The sequence below is a fragment of the Larus michahellis genome, chromosome 2 (genome assembly GCF_964199755.1).
Source record: "Larus michahellis chromosome 2, bLarMic1.1, whole genome shotgun sequence".
NCBI classification, from domain to species: domain Eukaryota; kingdom Metazoa; phylum Chordata; class Aves; order Charadriiformes; family Laridae; genus Larus; species Larus michahellis.
This window is the reverse complement of record NC_133897.1, coordinates 140,975,393-141,000,784: the sequence shown is the minus strand read 5'-3', so window position 1 is coordinate 141,000,784 and position 25,392 is coordinate 140,975,393. Positions and strand designations below refer to the sequence as shown.

The following is a 25,392-nucleotide window of genomic DNA, read 5'->3' as shown; positions in this document are numbered from 1 at the left end:
TGGATATACCACTCTTAATGGCCTGTTTTTCTCTTTCGCCACTGCTGTCCACCTCAAAGTTGAGTCACTCCAAGAATATTGCTGTTCACCTTCTGATTACAGTGGGAACTTCTACAGTCTTTTTCTAATCCAACCACTTCCATGGGGGAGAAGATTTACTTGGCCTTGCCCCATGCTACTCAAAGCTAGATTTGGTACCTAGATTTTTTTATTTTTGTTTTCAGCATAGTTTCAAAGATCACAAGCATTAAACTGAGATTAAACAGCATATAACATCTAGATGTGGCACTTCAGGGCATGCTCTAGTGGCAGAGATTGTAGGTTGTTTGGTTGGACTCGATGATCTCAAAGGTCCTTTCCAACCATGAAGATTCTATGATTCTATGATATTAGTGTCTTAGCTTGCGCCAGCTTCAATCCAAAATAACACTCATACACTCAATTATAGAGTTTCTTACATCATGTAAGGTGTACTCTTCACTGGGTAAAAAACTGGCTGGATGGCCGTGCCCAGAGAGTGGTGGTAAATGGAGTTAAGTCCAGTTGGTGTCCAGTCACAAGTGGTGTCCCCCAGGGCTCGGTGCTGGGGCCGGTTCTCTTTAATATCTTTATCAATGATCTGGATGAAGGGATTGAATGCACCCTCAGTAAATTCGCAGATGACACTAAACTGGGCGGGCGTGTTGATCTGCTTGAGGGTAGGTTGGCTCTGCAGAGGGATCTGGACAGGCTGGACCGATGGGCTGAGACCAATGGTATGAGGTTCAACAAGGCCAAATGCCGGGTCCTGCACTTGGGTCACAACAACCCCATGCAGTGCTACAGGATTGGGGCAGAGTGGCTTGAAAGCAGCTCGACAGAAAAGGACTTGGGAGTGTTGGTTGACAGCCGGCTGAATATGAGCCAGCAGTGTGCCCAGGTGGCCAAGAAGGCCAACAGCATCCTAGCCTGTATCAGGAATAGTGTGGTGAGCCGGACTAGGGAAGTGATCATCCCCCTGTACTCAGCACTGGTGAGGCCCCACCTCGAGTACTGCGTTCAGTTTTGGGCCCCTCACTACAGGAGGGACATTGAGGTGTTGGAGCGTGTCCAGAGAAGGGCTACAAAGCTGGTGAGGGGCCTGGAGGACAAACCTTATGAGGAACGACTGAGGGAGCTGGGGTTGTTTAGCCTGGAGAAGAGGAGGCTGAGGGGAGACCTTATCACCCTCTACAACTACCTGAAAGGAGGTTGTAGAGAGATGGGGGCTGACCTCTTCTCCCTGGTGACAAGTGATAGGACGAGGGGAAACGGGTTCAAGTTACGTCAGGGGAGGTTTAGATTAGATATTAGGAGACATTTTTTCACTGAAAGGGTTATTAAACATTGGAATAGGTTGCCCAGGGAGGTGGTGGATTCACCATCTCTGGAGGTGTTTAAAAAAAGGGTAGATGGGGCACTTAGGGACATGGTTTAGAAGTGGCTCTTGTCAGGGTAGGCTAAAGGTTGGACTCGATGATCTTAAAGGTCCCTTCCAACCTCAACAATTCTATGATTCTATGATTCTATGTTTTCTCCTATTTTCGTAAGTTATCATTTCATCAGAGCTCATTGCGTAATTCATGCTGTAAACAGGAAAGATTGAGTTACCAGCAACATTTATTCAGATCATGCTGTATACTTTTCAAATCTGAATTTATTTATGCCCTGGTCTGCACATATAGCTCTTTACAACTGACTTGTGTGGACTTTTGTACATCATTTGAGGATTTACAAACAGCCTCTTGTTAGTCCATTACCTAAGTGTTTAGTTAGCTAGTTCATTATTTTCAATCTCTCTCAGAATACTTGTCTCCTCAATTGCACAATTACAATAGCTAGGTTTTGGGGCAAAAGCTTGGGACATTTTGGCCTTTGGAGTATTGCATTAGTTGACATCCATGGCCACTGAGGATAATACATGAACAAAAAAGGAAACTTAACAGAAATATATACTTATTTGCATTTAGAAAGGTTGGCGGCATGTATAAAATTAAATGCATTTTTACATTGTTTACAAGTCTCTGGTTCCTTTTGCAAAGAAACCACAGCTCTGACCTGAATACTTCTACTTTGCGATTTCTGAAATCTTGCATTTAGGTATACCAAACCATGGAAGTTTTGAAGGCTGATATACATCTTTTCACATCTACTCGTTAAAGGTAGACATATGTGGACAGAGGTGGTATGGCCCTGAAATCAGTAGGGTAGGTCCTCTTCCATTTCTGCTACACAGATTGTGTAAAAGGAGTGGGATATGCTCTTGAGAGCCCCAGCCTGGTTAGAGTAGCTTCAGTCTCTTGTTTATACATGGACTGTCCTAAACTACTGCAACCAGGAGGAAATACTTAAATTAGTCACTATTTCTTGCTCTCACCTGTGGTTCTGATATGACTCTTCAGGGCACTGAACCTTCTTTTGGTCTCCTCAGAGAATGCATGCAATGTGCAGTGTGGGGAAGGCAGGGAGACTGGATAAGTGGTAGGATGAGCACATACTGCATCTGCACTTAGGATCACATCGAATTGCATCTGTATTGCAAAACCATGAAATTTGGCTTCAGTAATTATGAAGCTTCAAGGGAGGGAGATTATTATTTTCGGTCTTCAGAGAGGTAACAAATGTCAACATGAGAGTTACCAACACAGCTGTTTTCATGCTTTGTACTTGTGTATGTGTGTATGACAACCTACATTGTGATTTCCAACAGCTCATGCTATGTCCTCACCCACTCGCATCCATCTTTGTTTACAACTTGTAATGTTAGTGTTCTATTAGGAACATTTTGTCCAATTTTTCACTTATTCTTTAAATGTTTTTTTCTTCTTACTTTTTGTGAATGCTTTCCTATTATTAGTCACAGAAGCATAGAATCATAGAATGTTTTGGATTGGAAAGGACCTTCAAAGACCATCTAGTACACCCCCCCTGCCATGGGCAGGGATATACATATGCATATGGAGAGAAACACAGATGTGTATGAATTTATGGGTACGACAGAAATATGAAAAGACAGGTGATATAGTGATAAGTCATATAAATATTAACATAAATACATCACAATTCATTCAGAGTAAAAAGATCACTGCTTAAAGGAAATGAAAACTATTACATCTAGGAAAAATATTTTGAGTACTAATTTCTGTGTTCCTACAATATCAAGAATAGATTTTTGATAGTTGGTTTTGGCTGTTCTTGGTGGATATAGTTTGTTACTCCCTCGTCTTCACAAGCTTTTGGCCAAAGAAAGTAAATGATAATGACTCATATTTTATTTCCACAGTGATAAGAGATTTAGAGGCTTCCTGTAGCTGGAAATTATGCTAAATGATCTCCTAGACATCCATAGTTTACAAGCCACAGGCTATTCATGTAGGTGAATATTATTTTTTCCTGAGTGAATCCTTCTGTGCTCTATTTGGAGTTTTCCAATCTTCTTGGTTTGCCAGTGGTATCTAGCTGGGTTAAAGAAACTAGAAACAAGTATTTATGGCTTTGGCTTAATCACAATGTCTCCATTTGACTTCTTTTAGTGTTTTCCCTGCCTACATCTAGAAATTTTGATGAAGCAGGTCATACCTTCTCTTGGATTGTCAGTAACTTTTGGTTATCTAAAACGATAGTCTCCATTCCATCCTGCTTTAATTCCTGTGTTTTGGGGGTAAAAATAAAGAAAGGGAGTTGACTTTGCTTTCCTCTGTCCTGTTTGATTTTCAGGGAGTGCCCAATTCTGTCTGATGACTCAGACATATTTGTAGTAGTTGTTAAAATAGTCTGGTCACCCCTCAGGCAGATGGTGAAGTATCCTATTACAAGGGATAAAGTGATACGGGCAGACAAGTAGAGAAAACACAATTATTCTGATTTCATTGCAACAGTCCGTCTTACAAAGATAAGTCTGTCCTGGACCATTTTCACGTATTTGTGTGTCTATTCCTTACAAAATGTGGAGTCAACAATTTCAGACTGATGAGAAATAGATAGAGTATAATTCTGGGGGTGGGGGGAGCTAGGGAGGAGTTACGGAAAAAAATGTAGGCACACAAAATCAAATATTCTTTATTCTATTCTCACAGACCAAGTTGGATAGCAAAAATAAATTACAAACAACTGTGGAAAAAAAAAATACTTAATTTTTATATAGGATCTGAGGTGGTACTCTTGATCTTCTCCAGGAAGGAGACTTTTGTTCTAAAGGTCTGTGCTATTGTTGGTAAGACAATATAGCATAGTGCTAGGGAATACTGTGCAGCTGGGAAAAGAATCTTGAAAATACTTTTATGCTGATATCCTGTTTATTTCTAGGGAATTGCACATGTTTTCAAATCCACTTGGCAATTTTATTAAAGGGAAAAAGGTAATCCAAGATTCTTGTTTTTTGTTTTTTTTTTAAAGGAGTGGTAAAAGAGGCTGTAAAAGGGTGGAAGAAAAGCGGAGAGTATGACATATAATATCAGCAATGACTTGGAGAATGGAGGGCATTGTAAAATTAGTATTACTGAGCTTTCATAGAATAGAGGCTCACAGGTTTGTCAGATTTAAGCTAGCAATCTGTCATGGAAAAGTATTGGTTATTTAGTTTCCCACAGAGTGCATCAAGAAGGGAATGTGTTAGTGTAAGAGAAGTTCCAAGAAGTAGATGTTGGTAAATGGAAAAGGAGATTTCACTCATTTGAACACCGTATTCATCACTCATCCCATTATATTTCCAAGAAACATGATCATGTGTCGACACAGCCTGTATAAATGCAGGCCTCTCAGAACACCGATCTTCATTACAACTTGGTTTTACACTATTTGTAAAGAGACAAGGACAGCTACTGCAAAGCAGACATCTTCACCTCACATTGTTATAACCACTTATTAAACCTTTTCACTCCTTTTCATTATTTAGCCCCTACTATATACCTGACTGGCTTCATAGATGGATCTATCAGGAATCACTTGTTTGAATAATATTACATAGAAAGGCACGTGTATCAATGAAAACATGCCATATTTTTTTTGCATTTGAGTCATCATTTTTTTATAATTAAAAACGCGCAATTTTCTTACCTTTCCATGGTGCAGAAAGGACCATTGCTCCATGAACTCATGGAACTCATTAACTGTTATGTGAACTCCCTGTGAGTACAGGAAACAGAACTGGGTTCACGAAAATTTACAGAGGGTTTTGTACACTCAAAGTGTAAACATTGGGGAAAAAAACAGTCAACTGCTCTGTAAAGGCCTAATATTCAACCTGTGGATGAAGTGTTTTGTGCAGTACTTCATATGCATGTGCTGTTACCTACAGAGCATTAGGGGGAATGAGAGCATTCCAGAGATGCCTGGCTGCAAGCCTAGATTTGATGTCTTTAGAGGTCTTTATTGTGCCTCTTTTATGGCCGTCTGTTTCTTCATATTGGATCATCATCATGTGGCAATGGGAACACTTTATAGAGTCTTTATAAATTATAAAATTTTAGTTATTTGGACAAAATCAGAATGAATTGAAATGCTGAATTCAGTTAGGAATACAGAAACCCACCCAAAGGGAGATAGTTATGTTTTCTTTTTTTTAATTGAATGATCAGTTGGCAAAGAAAAAGTATTGATGACATAACTCTCATACCTGAGTTGTTACTGTTAATATGTTCTGGGACACATCAGAAAAGCAATAGCACCACGCAATATCATCTCCAGCTGCACCATAGTGCAAGGTCTGTAGCTGTCAGACTTGCCATCTGAATAGATACACAGGCAAGTTCAGATGTGGAAGATTTTCCAGGAGGAGCCAAGTGCTATTGAAAGTATATGATAGTGATATAGTACGTGGTAATCTTCCACATAAGGCCAAAATCAACCCATAGTGTTGTTAGGGGTCTCTAAGATTGCTGAGTTTCAGGGATAAGATCTAGTGTCACCCAGCCGCTGGTGGTAACCAAAGACTCTGTAGCACATTTTAATAGTATTCTACATAACAGTTTTTCCTTGAACTGAAAGTATTCTATAGGTACTTACAGGTTTTGATTGCTTCAGAGTAGTTTTGAAAGGTTAATGTATACAAAGAAAATAACCAGATAAATGCCATTGCTACTGTCTACACAGGAAAAATTGAGAGGACAGATGGATATGCATCAAAAATTTTATAAAAAGATCAGATACAATTTGTTAATTAAGAAATTATAAATATAAAATACGTATTTGAGTGAGGCTGAAAGAATTGAAATAAAGTATATAATGAAAGAATCATTTACTAATTAGAACAGAGATGTAACAAAATGAGGATACAATATTTCAAAATTAAATAATAACCAAATGTAAATCAAAGTGTTCTTAAATTAATTATTTCCATAGAACACCAAACACTAATAGCAGTCTTAAGAGATGTCTATTTTAGAATGAATTTGTTCATGTGCAAGAATTTAAATTTGTTAGTTTGAAATGTAGACAAGATTTTATTTTTTTTAAACTATTTGAATTTGCACTGGAAAGGGCAATTGCAATCATATGCACTTTGCAATGCAGATGAAAGTAAGTTACCTGAGCAGACAGGAAAGGGCCAGGATTTAAATCAAGACATGTCTTCCAAAATAGAACTATAGCCGTGGCTGTGGATGCCTCTGCAAGTAGGCTATGTACACTACATTCATTCAAAGAAGTAATTTCTCTGGCAGTTCTCCCTGAATTATACCAAGTCTGTTTCCTTAAAAAAATTATGATTACAAAAATATTACTGGCCTCTTTGGGCATTTTTTTAAGCCTAACATCTATTTTTAAGACCTGTTTTTCTTTGTGTGTGAATGTCTTATACATACATGCATTCAATATTCAAGGAAGCACACAGAGTATTTGGATATACTAATAGTCAACCAAATAGATGTCCAAAACCATTTCTGCATAGCAAAGGACCAAACTGCATGACGTACTTGGCTGCATATTTTGTTATATTTTGTTTAGGAAGAGGTAATGTAAGTTCACAGTATTGTGCACTTTTTTTCATATTTGCTTTGTAACATGCAAGATATTTAGCAAAATTTCAACATACAATAGCCAAAATAAACTTCACAGTTATATCCTAAAAATATTAATAGTTTTATATTCCTTTTATGTTGATGATTTTAGGCAAAATAACACCTCTTTGAAATAGTTGAACAATGAATGTTGTCTTTCAAATGACAAAAATATAGCATGAAAGAGTGATTTGCAGCATCTAGTCTAGATATGAATGGGTGTTTTTCAAAGCTTGTTGAAGAGCTGCTGAATTCTTGTATAGCTTGTTGCCAGGCATTCATTCAATATTACGCTTTGTGTATTGGAAATATAATCAGGAATTCTTCAAATCTGCTACTGAACATGAAAGTGTTTTGAATATAAAAAAAAAACCTCTTGAGTGGGGAGTGATGTTTTTGCCTTTTCTTAAATACTTTACCTCAAAGGCAGCAGCAGCTCAGCTGAGGGGCTCAGCTTGTCCTGAGGGAGAGGGGGGCCATTGGAACCGGCTGGAACCGGCTGGAACCGGCTGTGTCTGGCATGGGGCAGCCCCGGCCCCCCCTCACAGAGGCCACCCCACAGGCCCCGCTGCCGGCACCTGGGCACCAACACCCCATACAAATGGCCAAAGTACGAATTAGAGGAAGAGTAAATGAGGGAAGCTTATAAAGAAAAGAAGAAATTCAAAGATAAAATAAAGGAGGAGAAACCCTGCATCTCACATTTCCCACTGTGCAGCACTAGAAGTGGGAGAACTGGGGTGCAGCTGGCAGTACTTTATTGAAATTACTACAAAAAGACAGGAGAGGTTTCAGAGGGATTATACCAACGTTTTGGCTAATGGACCATGTTTTAGAATTTGATGTTGAACGTTAAGCTCCAGCTTCAGTCATAGTTCGTCTTGTTACATCCTGTCATCCGGGTGGTGCGTAAAGCAGAATCAGACTTCAGGTGAGCGAGAGTGCACATTACCGTTTTCTCATATATAGTGTCCATGAAGGAGATCTATACAGCAGTTTATAAATGAAGGGAAAAAAAAAGAGGTTTCTCTTGTGAAGAGAGTCAGAGTTTATATGGAGTGCCATAGGCCTTTGCCTCCTTTGGAAAAAGGAATGTTGTTTTTCATATTTTCCGTAATCTTTGAAGCCTAATTGCTGGATTAGTGAGGCTTTCCTTTTTTTTTTTTTTTTTAATAAAGCAAGCATAGCTATAGACTTCAGCATGAGCGATGAAAAACAGTTTTGCACATATCTCAAATGAGCAAAAGAGGCTATTCAAGTCAATAGTTAGGACCAAGAATATGAAGCCAAGAAGGTAGATTTGAACATAAACAGAGCCACTATTGACCTTGAATAAATTACTTGACTTGACTTGACTTTGTCAGTTATGTAGAAAAACAGTCAAGAACAGATATTAAAAAAAAAAAAATGCTACTCCTTAGCAAAGTTTTCCTAGATAAAATCACTAGATAATTTTTCTCCTTGAAAATGTATTTAGACCAGTGAGCTTTTCATGTCAGTGACTTAGCTGAAGACAGACACTTTAAAGCAGTTTCAGTGTAGTACTTCTCATAAACAAATGGGTAAATATACCAGTTTTTTTACTTGCTCGTACTCTGAGTTACAGCAGTTAGTTCATGGTGTTGGTTAGCATTAACATTTTGTTAAGAAAAACAATAAGATCGTAACAAACAATGGCTATAATTTGTCTGGAGGAGTGCTTCAGTGTCTGATTAGATGCCAATAATAAATGGTAATCAACAGTGGTTAATAAATTGCATCAAGGAAGTACATTCCTTGTTTGGGAGTATAAGGAAACAAGAATTTCATTATGTTTTTGCATCCCTTTGTTTCAAACCCAGTGAGTTGGTCTCATATCCAGTGAGGAGATGATCAGGAAGTTCAGGATCTCAATATAGGAAGTGCTGAGGTTTTCCTGGTGCTCTGACTTCTCATAGTGGTTCTCAGACCACATTTTTACTCTATTACAACCATGCTGTTGTCCCAAACACATTAGGGAAGATGAATTCTTCTAGAAGTTCAAATAAGTCATCTTCAATGCATGACCCATTCATCTGTTAATGAACAGATAACAGTCCTTTGTAGTTTTAAAGGAGCTTTGTTTCTTCTTAATGTGAATCAGCTTAATAATAAGCTGAGCTAAAGCATTCTCTGTATGTATAGAATAGCCCATTTAGTTAATTGCTTCCTAAAATGAGCTAGATTGGTAGCATCCATTTAATGTCAGATTCCAGTCTCACTAGAGCCAATTGTTTTCTGCTATGGAATTAAGTAGGAACTGAAGTGGGGCTAATCTATAAGTTTCATTTCAAATTCCATATTGAAAAAAAAATGCAAAACAGAAAATAAAAATAATCTGAGCAATCATTCTCATAGCTGAGTTGTGCTAATACTTTTTCTACATTTAATTCCCCTGGACTGTAACTTCTTTTTTCTGCTCCATGAAAATTATTTCACAAAAAGTTGCTCAAAAGCATTCTTTTTCCTATTCTGTGCAGTGGTGTCCTTTGAGTTAAACGTTGTAAATTCCAAATTGGGCATGTTGAAAATGGATGTTATTAAAAAATAGTGGAATTCCCCACATGAGTAGGAACAAAGCCTTTAGTCTCACATGCTGCAGGCCCAGTACTAGCATCATTTTGAGATCCCCTGGTGAATCTCACATGAACTGATGAACTAGATGTGGAAAAGTGTTTTTTGAGATCAAGACTTTTAAAAGGATATTCCTGATTTATTTTGACTTAGATAAAATACACATACCTTGCATTTCCCAAATTCAAGAAGTTTTATAATACTCCCACAAAGATGCATAATAGCGAAACTTCATTCTCTGCTGGATCACAGTCTTGAAATATAGTCTCTGCAAGTTCTGTCCTCTGGTAAGTTTCTCTGTACATAACTAGAACTTTTCTTTCTTTAAGAGAATAATGTAAAGTTACTAAACAGCTTAGTATATTATTTACCAGTGGCTTTTTTTTAGCAATATTCAGATGGTAAAAAAAATTATAAACATACTAATTTGACTGAATGTTTCAGTCTACCGCGCCTGCTTTGCATGGCTGCTGGGTATGTTTAATCTTCCATTGACAAAGGCTTGCTTTTGTACATGGTCAGAGGTAGCTTATGGGAGAAGACATGATCCAGTGTGAAACCTTGATGTGTTTGGTCAATAATATTAAGCTACAGTATTAACTGGAATTCAGAATTTGATTAACATAGATTTAGGGAAGAAGTATTATGTTTATTCATCTCTTTTTTTTTTGGAAATTAAATAGGCCAAGCAGTGATCCTTTGGAATCTAGCCATAGTAAAACTTCTCTCTCTAGCAGCTGTAGATATTAAACTTTTCAGTTTTGCATCTCATTCCATTTTTTTTGTGGTGGAATACCCTTAACAGCACTATATATATACTTTAACATCAAGACAGAGTCTCAGTATTGACTGAGAGAAATTGACACAGAGTTATTTGCTGTACAATGCAAGGATTTTTCACAAATTATGGGGGGTTTCACACATTTTTATAATCACAGTCAAAATATTATAATTTACATTTGTGATTTGTCCTTTTTTTTCACTTATCCCACTGTTTGCCATTCATCTTTTCCTGCCTTGTGTACCTACAGCGAGTTTTAAGATTCCTTGTAAAACCAACACAAACCCTAATTTCTGCTGAAGTCAGCTTAATCTTCATCTCAAAGTAGTTACAGAAGTTGCTACTTGAAAGATTTCCCATTTTTTCTTCTTTACAGCTGTTTGTAGATTTTTCAGAATGTCACATTGGGCAGTCTTTCTGTTTTTAGTGGGTACCATTTGGACCTCTGAGTCAGAGTGTCATGTTGTCACTACAGAACTGCAGACAGAGTTCATTAGGTATAAAATAAAGGGCAGAGTTCTAGAGATTTTGTAGCAAATTAATGTTTTATTGTTGGCAATGGTTGTTGGTCCAGAGATGCAGGAGAAAATGAGGTGCTGAGAGAAGAAAGCTCCATTAATTTTGCACTAAAAACTCCATCAGTTTGTGTATTATGGATGAACTGAAATATCTGGAGATTGTTTTTAATTCTGGAGATTGTTTTTAATTCTCGTACCCATCAGCTGTATACCTTAAGGAACCTGAAAGATGTTTACGGTGAGAATAAATACCAAACTTGAAATTAATTATTCATAGGAGTACAGATTTAAACATTCATTTGAAAAAAAATGAGATGGCATCAATGCTTACCAGCATGAAATCGAAATAAATAAAAGGGAAGTTACAAACTTTTTGGTTTAGAAACTTTGCTAGAAGAGTTCATAGAATCAAACATGAAGAACAATTTAACATGATCATCCCTAAAAAGATAAAACTGGTTTATTGTAAGATTAGGAGGAGACTGTATCTAACAATAAATTATGAAAATTAATTATGCATTATAAGCCAGATTTTTTTTACTTGAATACACTGTTCCATTCAAGATTCTCCAAGTTGTTAATGAAGAAGTGCTTTTATGAGGAAGGTATTTACTATGATCATAAAGAACATACTATATTTTAGTCCCTTCATCTAATCATTGAGTTACATATGCACAGGAAAAAATACCTAGAGCATTTACTGACAGTGCAGAATGTTTTATTTATAACCTCTGTTGATTTTTTTTTCTCTAAAAAGCTTTATTGTCTGTTTTTTCTCAGAAGTATCCCATCTTCTAAATAAAACAAATTTCATAACACTCAATTTGAGTGACTGCTCCTGCTTCTTCATTCTACTGTTACTCTTTATCCATAATACTGTTTCTGAAACAGCTTACAGTCTCTCCTTACTCAATGCCCATTTTCTGATTCTTAGATATATTGCTTAATTTCAATTCAATTTTGATTATTTTTGGGTTTTGTTTCAGTTCTGCTTTTTGAACTGGGAATAATTGTCCAAGTTTAATTTACTTAGTATGTCTATAGTCATAATATTTAATGATCTATTATTATGCAAGATCCCAGCTGCACAGAAGTGATCCATATATTTGGAGCTTTTGGGTAACTACAGACGCATACAAAAAGGCGTTTGCTAGCCATCAAGGAAAGGCACTAATAGCTATGCATTCAATGTACACGTTTGTCAGGCTTGGAATTGCAGTGTACGTGACAAGTCATGTGTTCAACCTGTCTGCAGGAGTTAATGTGTTTTGGGGAAATAAAAGTATATTTAACCAATAGAGTGGGAAAGACAAACAGTTTTTCAATACACAGTATCTCTCAAAAGAGGCAAAATTATGTTTATTCACTATAACCAAACACACTGAGACAGGTTTAGTCAGAGAAACTGTTTCAAGCTATTTACTTCAAGTGTGAAAGAGCTTTCTTAGAGTGAATACACTTTCTCTTGGACTATGCCTCTTTCCAATTTCAGTAGTAGCTGAACTGTGTTGAAAACACATTTTCAGTAATTGTACCCGTTTATCAAAATGCAGATGATAAAATTGCTGGTAAACATTACTTTGTTTAAGATAAATTAGGTACATTTAGTTATATGTGCTGAATTCTTCCATTCTTTCTATAAGCAGAGCCTACCCCATCTGATACCTCAGAAAAATCCTTGGCATGCTCTACAGCCACAAGCTAGAGTTTCTTAACCTGAGTTCCAGAGTTTGAACTCTGGCAGTCTAAAACCGTTGAGTCCAGTACGTTTATAAGAAAGTCATCCAGGAAAATTAAATTTACATAAACAAATTACTCTGTTAACCTCTGCCAACATCTACCTTGCCCAACTGTATAAATGATCCAAACTTCCAGTTCTGCTCTCAGACATTTCCAGATATTTGCTGATTCATGTCGGTCTGTCTGTCTCTAAAAATACATCTATTGGCAAATCATGTGCCTGCTTCTGTCTGTTGAATTAAGACCGTAAAATGCTAAAATTATACATTTTCAATATCTTAGTTCTGTGGAAACCTGTAGGGTCTTCACTGGTGAGCAATACCCCATTGTTCACGATTATTGCAATGGCATGTAAATAGAAATAGAGCAGGAAAATAAGGAGTCTATGGGATTCCATCAGCAAAAGAGAGAGCATGGTATGTTATGTTCACAATTATGATTTGGAATGGAGTATTTAGACATTAAAGGCAATGGCATAGGAAGAATCTTCCAACTCTGAAGATTCCGTGATTCCGTGATTCCGTGATCTTGTTTCAAGCCACAGACCCTTTATCCTTAATATTGGCCAGATGTGTTACAGTATAGAACGGTTTCCTGAAAACTATCAGAAGGATTTAGTCTACAAGATAGTTTTAATATGAAGCGACAAAGATCTTAGATTAGATCTTGCAGTCAAAGTGCTACTATTCTTGGTGATAAAGAAAAAGAAAATAAAAGAAAAAGAAATAAGGTGAATGAGGGCTGAACACCAGTGAGCAGCTGTGACTGTTGCTGACTGCTTATGGCTTTTCACACTGTGGATCGTTAAATTGTCATGCGTCTTTCTGCAGACAGCTGTGGATGCTCTGAATTTGCATGTGTTTAGGAAGGAGTCTAGAAGAGTAAAAGTCCATCAAGAATTATTACATTTGGTCCAGGAGGTCCCTGAACAACAAGTGATGGGTGACTGGGAGAGAGTATCAGAGAGGTGTCATTGCATGTTCCCTTTGTGTTTATTGGAATAGAATAGAATTAGAATCATAGAATCATAGAATGGTTCGGGTTGGAAGGGACCTTAAAGACCATCTAGTTCCAACCCCACTGCCATGGGCAGGGACACCTCCCACTAGACCAGGCTGCTCAAAGCCCCATCCAGCCTGGCCTTGAACACTTCCAGGGATGGGGCAGCCACAACTTCTCTGGGCAACCTGTTCCAGTGCCTCACCACCCTCACAGGAAAGAATTTCTTCCTAATATCCAATCTAAATCTAATATCCGATCTCAATCTACCCTCTTTCGGTTTGAAATCGTTACCCCTCTTTCTATCATTACACTCTCTGATAAAGAGTCCATCCCCAGAATGGAATGGAATGGAATAGAATAGAGGCAGAGTACAACAGAGTAGAATAGTGCAGTTGGAAGGGACCTACAATGATCATCTTGTCCAACTGCCTGACCATTTCAGAGCTGAAGTCTTAACTGTTAATTTAGTAGTGATTTCAGTGGAGATAGGATACATGCGTAGATGAACCCTGATCTGGCCCTGTGTGGTCATCCTTATGATGTTCTTTGCATTATGACAGGTTGAACCCAGGAAACAAAAAGTAGAGAATGGATGGGATTTATCTCACTTGCATTTAGATGCCCACTTTGTACTTTGCAGACATCTAAACAGGAGCCAGGTTTCTAGATTCCCTTTATAATCGGTATAAAGAAATAAACAAACAAGTGAAGCCAAACTGAGAATGTTTCTATGAAGGACTTTTACTGTGTTAGGTTAAGTGATTAATTTCTAAAACAGATTTTTACATTGTAGACATATAAATATAAATCTGCTCAAATCAATTCTACTTATGTAACTCACTGGACACTCATCTAGTGGTACTAGTACAGAAGTGGTAGTCTCATTTCTTTGTAGAATTTGGGAAGTAATAAGGTACATATTAAAAAAAAGAAAAGTTCTTGAAGATTCATGATTTTTCATGATACCATTTTAGATACCATTTCTATTGGAAGTTATCTCTAAAATGACTAAAGGATAGAGTAGGGATCTTCTATAATCAATCTCAGGTGAAAAGGCTTAATGCCAGTCCAGTATGGCTATGTGTACACAGTAACACCCTGCTGAATTATTTTCTTGGCAGATACCTTGAATTATTGTTGAAAGCTTATGGATACAGAGGTATTGACGTTACCATATATATTTTATATTTATTTATATTTTTCAATGTATTTATTTATAAATATATATTCCTGGGGCTATGGTGCATGAATCAAACATTCCAGCTTTGCCATAATTTTATTATTGTGAAGATTTTAATTGTGGTATAGCAGGGCAAATTATTGGTTTGCCAAGGAATTCGAGCAAAAAATAAATAAGAATAATCTCACTATTTTGCTGCAAATCGCTAATATTAAATATGAAATATGCACTTTGACATGCAACTCAATACCAAATCTGCAGAATATAGTTTTATTGGTCTTGTTATCAAAATGAGTTAATGCAAATATATTCCACAAATCACTAAGGCTGAAACATAACTCAGTCTCAAGAAGAAGATCTTTTTTGACTTGATTTTACAGGTTTTGTTATACTTTGAAGTCTGTGTTGGTTACAGAGTCAGTTTCTTTCAAGAATGCATGTTTAGTCTCCTTGTTGAAGTCATCCCACTGACACTTTGATATTATACCAGAAATCACCATGATGGGATAGTACTAGGCAATCAGTAGTGCAAACTAAAATGACTGCTTGCTACTCCGGCCACATTTATCCTAATACTTGGAAGTTTGTGAACTATTGAATATATCCATGACAATTTAAAGTTTGGGGGTTTTTTGTTTGGCTGGTTGGTTGTTTTGGGTTTTTTTAAGAAAAAAGCAGTCAATGGAATTGATTGAATATTTAACAATGTAGTTTAAGTCTGATCAAAAGAAGATTATTACTGTCATTAGAACTACAGAAATCCTCTTGTAACACATTAATGTGATTTGCATGATCTGCTTTGGTATACTACCTGAAAGTTGAGATTCTGGTGATTTCTGGTGTAATATCAAAGTGTCAGTGGAATACTTGATTCATTAGCCAACCTAGAATGTTATAAGCTTTGTCTGTAGCACTGATGTCCAGACTTTCTGTACTATGTGCATTGTATTGGGAAACTCCTGAAAGCCTGCACGTTTCATTTACAACCTTTGTTCAATGAAGCAATGATGTGTGTACTTACGTCCTTCTGTATTCAGCTAAGTAGTCAGCCTTTGTTCAGCTTTATATCTTGCTTATTTTGTACCTGCAATTTGCTCAATGTCCTTCTAAGTTGGTGGACATTTTATGAGAGCTGGATATGTTCCTTCCTGCAACTAAACATTGTTTTCTAAGGTGTGCTTTTGCAACCAAATTCAGATGAATAAAAAGGGTTGTCTCTGTCTTGGAATGAAGAAAGGTAAGATTGGAATATTCCATTGTACTAAAGATAGTAACAGATATCAAAAAGACTGCAGTTTTAAATCACTGCAGCTTGATACTTGTTTGTCCTTTTTTAAAAACTTTATTAATAAAGTGATCTCTGAGATGCTGCCTACCTTTGAGGGTTTTATAGAAGTTTGTGGAGGACAAAGAACTGTTTGGCCTATTGAGATTCCTCCCTAAATCATTCCTAGATTGGTGATGCCTAAAAAATCTGCATTTCAAGTATTTGTTACCATTTCAATAAAAAAATACTTCCAAATGTCTGCTTTGAGGATATTCCCCCTAATTTTAATTTTGAAGCCCTATTGTCTTATCTCCATGCTATAATAAAAAATAACAGAGGTTGACATTATCTGTTCCAGCATTCAGAACACATGCTTCAGTTAGGCCTTCCTAAATACTTGGGTCTCTAAGTTGTATTCCCCTACTTTTGCCAGTTCTCTTATTGGAATTTAGTCAATCCTAAAAAATTGCTTTGCTGACCTTCATTAAATGTTATAACACATCTTACAATAAAAAAACAATGAAAGCTGAAAATAGGAATCTAATCAGATGAGAATAGTGCAACTGTGTTACACTAACAATGAAATAGCTAGACATGAAAAAATGTGAGGGATTTTAGTAGTATTATTTCCAGACAATTGCAACTTTTCAATATGATATATTTCAGGTTGTCTAAGCTATTTGAACTTTTTTTAACACTGACGTTCTCAGAAATCTGGAACTCAAAACAACTCTTTCAATTTTAGGCTTTTTTTATGCACATGATTAAGATGTATTTTTGTATTTATATTGAGCTGTTTTGTATTTGTATGGCTAATACTTTTTATGGAGATTTACAAATGGTTGAGTCATTGGAAAGATAAACAATTAGAGAGCCGTGATCTCAGGTTTGGAAAAATGATGAATACAGTTCATCATAAGCCTGCTCCTGCAAAGTATTAATCTTCTCTCTAAGCTGTGCCAGTTCCCATAAGACCACAGATCTCTTTTGCTTGGCAAGTTGACCTATACAGAAAGAAGGCTGAACTGATGTGTAAAACAGTGACAGATATCTGACAGAATAGCACTTTCTTTATCATTTAAGGAGTTTTGTTTTATATAATATCAACGTTGTAAAAATGTGCAAATGTGTGTAAAAAGTTAAATACTTGCTTACCCCTTCCCTCATCTCTAAATATTGGATGGACTGGAACCGTTGTTGTTATAAGAGCTGAAAAGGTACAACGATGACATCTTTATCAACAGCCACCTAATGTTTCACATACTCGTTTCTCAACTCGAACATTCCTCATTCCTCAGCAATGCAACTTCCGTACAACTCTCATTGAAAGCAATAGCATATCCCATGGGGAGAAGCCATTTTAGATGACAACAAGCTAAGAGAGATTTACCATGACACTGGATTTAGCACCTATAACTGCCTGTAATATTAACCATTTACTACGCAGAAAGGCTGCAAATCTTCAGTAAAGTTGTCATCAAAGTGTAGTTCTTATCAGACTGACATAGTAATGTTACAGCAATATTTATCATCCTTTCACTGTTAGCAACCACTGTAAAAAAATGTCTTGCAGAATTAGTTGATCTTCAAAGCCTGTCTGTAGTCCCCTTATATATTAGGCTTACACATATGCATACCGTTTGCTCTAAAAGCAAATTTTAAATTGGGCCCCTTATAGGAAAGATGTTTAGAAAGTTACATCATCTCATACAGAACACTGTATGTACTGCCGAAGGTTATCTACACCAAACACACGGTTCACATGGGTAGCTTATTCCCACCTCAGGGAACAACTAGTTCTGACACATTTGTAATGTGTGGATGTGACACAAATGCAAACACAAATATGGTTATGCAAACGGCGAAAGGTCATGCTCTAAAAATGCTAAGATAGGCCGTTTAGTATTTTCAAGACAGGAACTGAACACATTTAAATGCCTCAAAGCATAGTAAGAGACGTATATTTGGTTTCCAGGATCAGTGGTTTTGGCGAGTCAGAAACAACAGGGTGATGGATGGATACCCCATGCAGATTACCTACTTCTGGAGGGGACTGCCTCCCAGCATTGATGCAGTTTATGAAAACAGTGAGGGGAATTTTGTCTTCTTTAAAGGTAAGAAAAGAAGAAAAATAAGATTTTATGTAATACTTTTGGCTGTGATGATTTCTTGGAACATATCTTGCTTATTTTTACTAATGATTTGTAAATCGTGTTGCAAATTGATAACTAAATGAAAAGTATATGTTATGTTTTCTCATTTTGGCAACTACAGCTTTAATTTATGATTACCCTTCAAAGTATCAGATCATTTACTGTTCATATTCAGTAAAAATTTGGAAGTATAAATAATAGACATACATAGCAATGCAGTGATCTACTATGAACTCCTTTATGAAAAATGTGCATTAGGAAGCAAGAATGAACAGATTTCCGAATTTTTCTTTGTGATTCTCTTTCCACTTCTTCCTTTTTACAAATGAAATTTGCATATATTTAAATGGCATCTGAGCTGCATATATCTCACTCTACTGCACTGTACTTATTCATCTGAGAACAGAGATGTTAGGAGTGGGAAAAATAAATATCTTTTACATAGATGTGTATTTAGTGTTTTTAAAGAAGCATAAACTCCAGAAAATATGTTGTATAGATTGAACTGTTGCTAATCATTCTTTTCAAAGTTTCACTCCAGGCATCAGCAATTCTTCAAAATTAAAGTTCTTGAAAGTGCATCTAATTTAGATTTAATGAGAAATTTATCCTATATGTTAAATAAATACCCATTTAGGAACAAAAGAGCGAAAATCATGTGAAATATGTTTTATAAGACAATAATTTGGGAGAAGAAAGAAGAAACTGAATAGATATGTGAAAAATTATTCATCTATTTAGTATTGTGAGTGATTCCCTTGTTAACTCATTACAAAAAAGTAGGTTTTTTTTAAAAGTTGTTATATCAAAAATGAATTCATTTTTACAAGTGGAATCGTTAACAGGGAAGTAGAAATTATATTTCATTCACTATGGAAACATTATCATCTTGGGAATGCTAAATGAAAAATATTTAATAACATGCAGAAACACTGCATAACAGTACAATGAAGATGATATTTTAGTAATAGGGAAATTGTATTTTTTGTGTGAATCATAAGGAAAATTACATTCTATATAGTACATTTTCTATTTACATGACTTCAATGCCGTATATGCTTTTACTTCTGTTGCCGTAAAATAAACTTCATGTCATAAACTCTGTGAAGTTGGTAAGATCAGGAATCATGATCAAAGTACCTCCAAATCTCCATCCCTCTACTTGATTCTTGGGTCCATGGGTCATGGGACAATACAAATATTATTCTGTAATTTCTTTGCTCATCACTGCTACATAGAGCAAAGGACATATGCTGCACATTCCAGACCTCTACCTTGATAATTCTGGGATCCATTAGAATCATAGAATCATAGAATCATTTAAATTGGAAAAGACCTTTAAGATCGTCAAGTCCAACCATTAACCTAGCACTACCAAGTCCATGACTAAACCATGACTCTCAGCACCACATTGACATGTCTTTAAAAGATGTCCAGGGATAGGGACTCAACCACTTCCCTGGGCAGCCTGTTCCAATGCTTAATAACCCTTTCAGTGTAAATTTTTTTCCTAATATCCAATCTAAACCTCCCCTGGTGCAACTTGAGGCTATTTCCTCTCATCCTATCACCTGTTACTTGGGAGAAGAGACCGACCCCCACCTCACTACAACCTCCTTTCAGGTAGTTATAGAGAGAAATAAGGCCTCCTTTTCTCCAGGCTGAACAACCCCAGTTCCCTCAGCTGCTCCTCATAAGACTTTTTCTCCAGACCCCTCACCAGCTTTGTTGCCCTTCTCTGGACGGACTCCAGCACCTCAATGTCTTTCTTGTAGTGAGGGGCCCAAAACTGGACACGGTACTCCAGGTGGGGCCTCACCAGTGCTGAGTACAGGGGGAGGATCACTTCCCTAGTCCTGCTGGCCACACTATTTCCGATTACCTGAGCTTCAGACAGAAATGATCAAGATCATAGTCTTATACCTGCTTTCTTTTCCTTCCCAATGACCTCAAAATATGTTTTATTATTATTTAACTGTTCACCCAACACTTACTGACTCTTGTTAGGTCTTAGAGGAATGGATTGATTCTAGTCTGTAGGGTATAGTTAACAAAAAAAATGGAGAGGAAGTGATCTATTTTCTAGCTGGGGAATTAAATAAGATTAAGTAAAGCAAGCAGAAGCAGCAGGTTTCTACTTTTAGAAGTCAGAATATTATGTTCTTTTCCTTCCTCATCATCCCTTAGCTTATGCTCTCTGATTTCAGACCACCTAGTTCTGTGCTTTCTAGTTGATATCATATGATTCTTGGATTTTCTGTTGCAGGTATTTTTCCACCTGCTTTCTTTTCAAAGTTCCTTCCATTATTTTTCCAGTGACACTTGTATTGCCCCTTTGTTTGCCAAGGTCCAAAAGTCCGTGTGCAGTTTTTTCTGAATTTTTGCTTCTTGGCCACTTCCTCTTCATGGTTTCCAATATCTACCTGATGGTGTTTGTCTATTAGTGTAATTCATGTTTTTCCACTGCCACAAAATCAATAGGTTCAGTTAAGTCTTTTGTCTGTGTGTCCTTGAAAATTCCTGTTTACCAAGGATCTCAGCTGCCTTGTGGCACATGACTGCAGAAGTCTATATAAATAGATTGTAGGTAACAATCATTGTCTCTTTTCTTCCATTCCTTTGCATAATTTCTTCCTAGGAAAAGAGTATATGTCTTCGTCACAAAGGAGCTAGAAATAGACTTGTTGCTAAGATGATGAGCAAGTAGAACATGTAATCCAGGTAGCATGCTTTACCAATCTAAAACTGGTCAAACCAAGTAGAGTTCTAGAAGGAGCTTTAAATCTAATGTCTGGCATACAGATGTGCTTACAAAGCATATATCTAAGCCAACACTTATGTCCATTATTCAGCGAAAAAATAGAAAAGATGGAGTGAGTGCCATCACAGAGCTTGGAATGAAATAATGTCACTACACACTCCTCTCGGAAAACATTTTTCCAGATCATTTCATTTTAAGACTGGTCAGTTCTTCACAGCGAAGTGTGGTGTTTGAGTGAAGACAGCATTTACTTGCAGATTTTTAAATAAAGTCTCCAAAACTTCTTCTCAAGGTATCCGTAACTTCCAATGTCCTGTAGGGTATAGAGTATTGAATCTCTGGTATGTGCTGGAGAAACTGGTCAGTGTGTAAATATCATCCCTTTGGAACAGCCACTGCTTCTTCTGCAGATGCTCAAAGGAAGGTTCCAGACACACCTTCCTTCTCCATTGCTCTCTTTCACTCACTTTGGAGACTTTTTAACTACTGTGAAACAGGCCCTCCTGTGACTGACTGGTTTTTCACTCTTGCTTTCATACCTGCGGAGCAATACCTTTACTCTCTAAGAAAGGTGAAGAAAGCAGTAAGCCAATTTACTCATCTGCAATTGCTAGTGAATAATTGCCACCTTGCTTCTCCTTACGTGCCTACACTGTCATAAGTTAAGGATAAACAATATTCATTTAGGCCAGTGACATTTTTAAGATGCTTTCAGGGTAGGCCTTGTGAACCATCCTGGACTGAAACATTCTGTTTATCTCTTTAGAAAACCACAAATCTCACTTATTTTCAGTAATCTATGCTCTATTTGATTCTTTCAATCCTTGTCTTTCAGGATGGCAAACATCAAATTTGAAACAGTTGATTTAAATTATAAAAAAGGTTTAGATCTTTATTATCTTTTTTTTATTTGCATTAGATTTTTCTTCCTTCTGTATACAGTTGGATTCATGACATTAGTAGACTTCTTTACAGTAGTAGAAATAGAGATTAGTAAAGGTATAAAAGTATTTAAAACATTTAAAAACATGTTGTAAAATATGAGCCATATGCAAGCGATATAAGATGGCAGCTCAGGATGGAAAATTTATTTATGAACCTTTGAAACTTCTTTATAACTTACATTTTTGCGATGAGAAATTTAGCTATTATTAAATTGTGCTAATAAAATCTATCAGTAAATTTATACCTATTTGACATTCCTCTCCTGAGAATACTGGAGAAGCCTGGGAGATCATGCATAATGTGTTAGATGTCTACAGAAAATCAAGCTGAATCAAGTCAAAACTATTGGATCAAGTGTCATCTTTGGTTTTGAAATTTCATTGGGTTTATTTTATTTTTTTTAATTTTACCATTTAAACTGTTATTTCCTTTTTGGTGTTGTTTTTCTTTCTTTTAATTTAATATTTATTTACACAAGGTAAAACAATTGTAAAAATTTAGTAGCGTGCTTGTAGTGCGAGGCAATGCTTGCTCATTTTGGGTGGCTTAAGATACTTGGCCTGCCTCCTTGTGCCTCATAATGCTCATAAAGTACATGGCAATCTGGTGGATCACTGCTTAGAAAAAGCAGATGTTTACATTCTTGTTATTATTCACTGCTGGTGTCCATGCTGAATGATAATAAGAAGATGGCACCAGAACGATACTTTTTTCTTCTTTTTTTTTTTTTTTTTTTTAATGAGGAAACGTGAATAGTAAAATTTATTCTGTATGCCTATGGGAATTTATATAGTGCTAAAAATGAAATTGTCAAGCCATCTGCGCTATTGAATGTTATGATAAACCAAATGTAGCAACAGAAAGGCTGCTGTAAAACTCGTACTACCAGTGCCACCATCATAACTTTCAACTGCACTTATCCCACTGCTTGACAATTTTATTTTGAAAAATATATTTACTATAGTGTCAGATCATGGAGCAGAGAAATGACAGAAACTTAATGTGTGAAACAGAGAATAAGAAAAAAAGAAGCATGAATAGTAATTTGGGGGGACTAGTAAAAAGACGCTTACTTAATCCTGTCTTGAAAGACCAAAATGAAGAACAAGGGTGACTGGAGAAAAAAACTTTCAGAATTAGATATTAAAATTTTAACTGGCTTCCATTGAATATAATTCCTAAAAGTTTTGAGAATTTGTCTCGTCACTGTAATGCTTACAGTGATTATATGCAATATCCCGCACAGGTCTTGCAGTACACACCTATCATATTTGCATATAATATGAACAAAAAACTTGGGTGCTGACAACACAGGAGCACAACTAGTCAGCATTCTGATTCTTCAAAGGAAAAACTACAATTGATAAAAACTGCCTAAGTGTTTGCAATAGTCAGGAGACAGTTAAATAGTCTGAAAAATATCTGGACTTAAATATTCAATGTTTTAAGTGAAGCATAGAAATACAGATAGCCTTTATTTCCAGTAATTTTTTTAGAATGTCAAAGATAGATGTTGAGAGACTTCAAATAATTGCAGTCACAGTTCATCCTTCTCAATTGTTTCCCTACAGTGATGATATTTAACAAAGCATTATTGCAAAAAGTAAGACATTTTGACTTTTTTATCACTTGCTTCATTCTCAGCTTGTGACCTTACCATTCTGCTTGTTATTATATTAGATCTTACATTAGGGAATAAAAGCAGAGAGATGAAACATTCTGAAGGTTGGCCAGACTTCTTGAAACATGTGGTGAGAATCACAAACCCACCAACCAGACCTTTAAAAACAATTTGTAAAATAAATACAGTGGTGATTTCTGCCAAGGGCGTAGGTTAGGACTCTCTGAACAAGCATTAGTTATCTATAAGAAGCATCAGGCTATAACTATTCTAGTTTTGTCATATATTCTTTATTTCTGTTATAATCACATATAATTAAGGGTACTGACTATTTCCTAGTGGAAGTAGAATATGTGCTAAATGAAAGAATACTGATTTAACCATTCTTTTTAAATACATTTTAAGATACATAAATATAAGTTAGAAGTAAAAGGAGCTAATTCTCATCATAGTCAGGCATTGATTTTCAGCTTTAACTCCTCCTAATATTTGGTTCTGAGTTTGAAAGCTTCTCATTTTTCCTGACTTTTCTGAAACCCTCTGATCAACAGACACCCACTTTCCTCCAGCTGAGGGACAGAAGCTAAAAAACAAGCAAACAACAAAAAAACCCCAACAAAACCCAGAACAAACCACCTAAAAACCCCTGAAACAAACAAACAAAAACAAACAAACAAAAAAAACCAAAGTGAAAACTGTCAGCCAGATGGAACATTTGGATTTCTTATATACAGTCCTTCCCATTAACAGTCAACACAGTTGTAGCAGACTAAACATGTCTTCCAAAGCAAATGTTAAATACAATTCCCTCTAGTTAGAATCAATAGAAGTCTTGCCCACATATGTTTGAGCTCTCAATGCCCTACTGTCTCCATAAAATACAGTTAAATTTACCTTTTCTCTACCCAGAAGGAATTTGCTTCTTAGTAAGAAATCACGTGAAGAATTTAGTTTAAGTCTTGTGTTCCCACATTTACACTTTCCTTCTACTTCAGTACATCTGAATATGCAACAAATACCTGGCTCAGTAATGCTGTCACTTATAATGGTGTGTGCTCAACCCTTGTTTATTCTGGTATGACCTGATCTTTTTTGACTTGCTGGGTATGGCTGGTAATGATCTATTCCTAACAATTGCTGTTACTTTTATTCCTTGTAAGGCACAGAGAAAGGTAATGGCATTACATACATCACAGCATATGCCTCTCAATGCTGTGCAACAGCTGTCATTTTGAATGATCTTCTGAAACAGAAATGAGCTGGCTCAGTATCATTCTCTGGATGCCATCTGTTGTTCACACCATAAGTACCAACTAGTAAGGTCCAAAATGCATGACTTCTCTTATCGTTGCATTTGAAACTGCCATTACCATCTGAAGCCTTCTGTGTCTGGCCATGTGAATTGGCAAAAAGATAAACCACATGGGAGGAGGGACAGCGAGTGACTGAAGATGCTCACCCCTGTCATGATCAGACCCTGTAAGTGAATTTGTAATAGTAAATTTGAATAGCATAGACCTTAATCCCGGGTCAACACAAACCTCAGCTTTCCATGACTATTCTTCATAAATCTCTGGGTCTCTTTTATTTTCAGTACTTCAAATGGCTCTGTACATACTCATTCTTTGAACCCTTTCTTCCTTCAACTGGCAGGGGGGAGAAGATGGATCTGTTGAACAAATTGTAGTATCTGTGCTTGGAAGTGGGTGACAAGCAGCTGTAAAGAAGCTGATAAAAAATTTACTCTGGAAACCCAGCATGGGAGGAACTGAAGCTATATCCCCTCTCCTAATTAAAATTGTGATAAAATGAAAACATG

At 36.4% G+C, this 25,392-nt stretch overlaps 1 protein-coding gene across 2 annotated transcripts in view; it reads left to right on the top strand.

The window, feature by feature from the left end:
* The window catches only part of MMP16 (matrix metallopeptidase 16), a 188,234-nt gene that overhangs the window by 148,181 nt on the left and 14,661 nt on the right, over positions 1-25,392 (top strand). For both annotated transcript variants that reach the window (XM_074577392.1, XM_074577393.1), the window contains one exon: positions 18,069-18,207. In XM_074577392.1, coding sequence (XP_074433493.1) covers positions 18,069-18,207 — 139 coding nt within the window. The remainder of the gene's footprint in view (positions 1-18,068; positions 18,208-25,392) is intronic.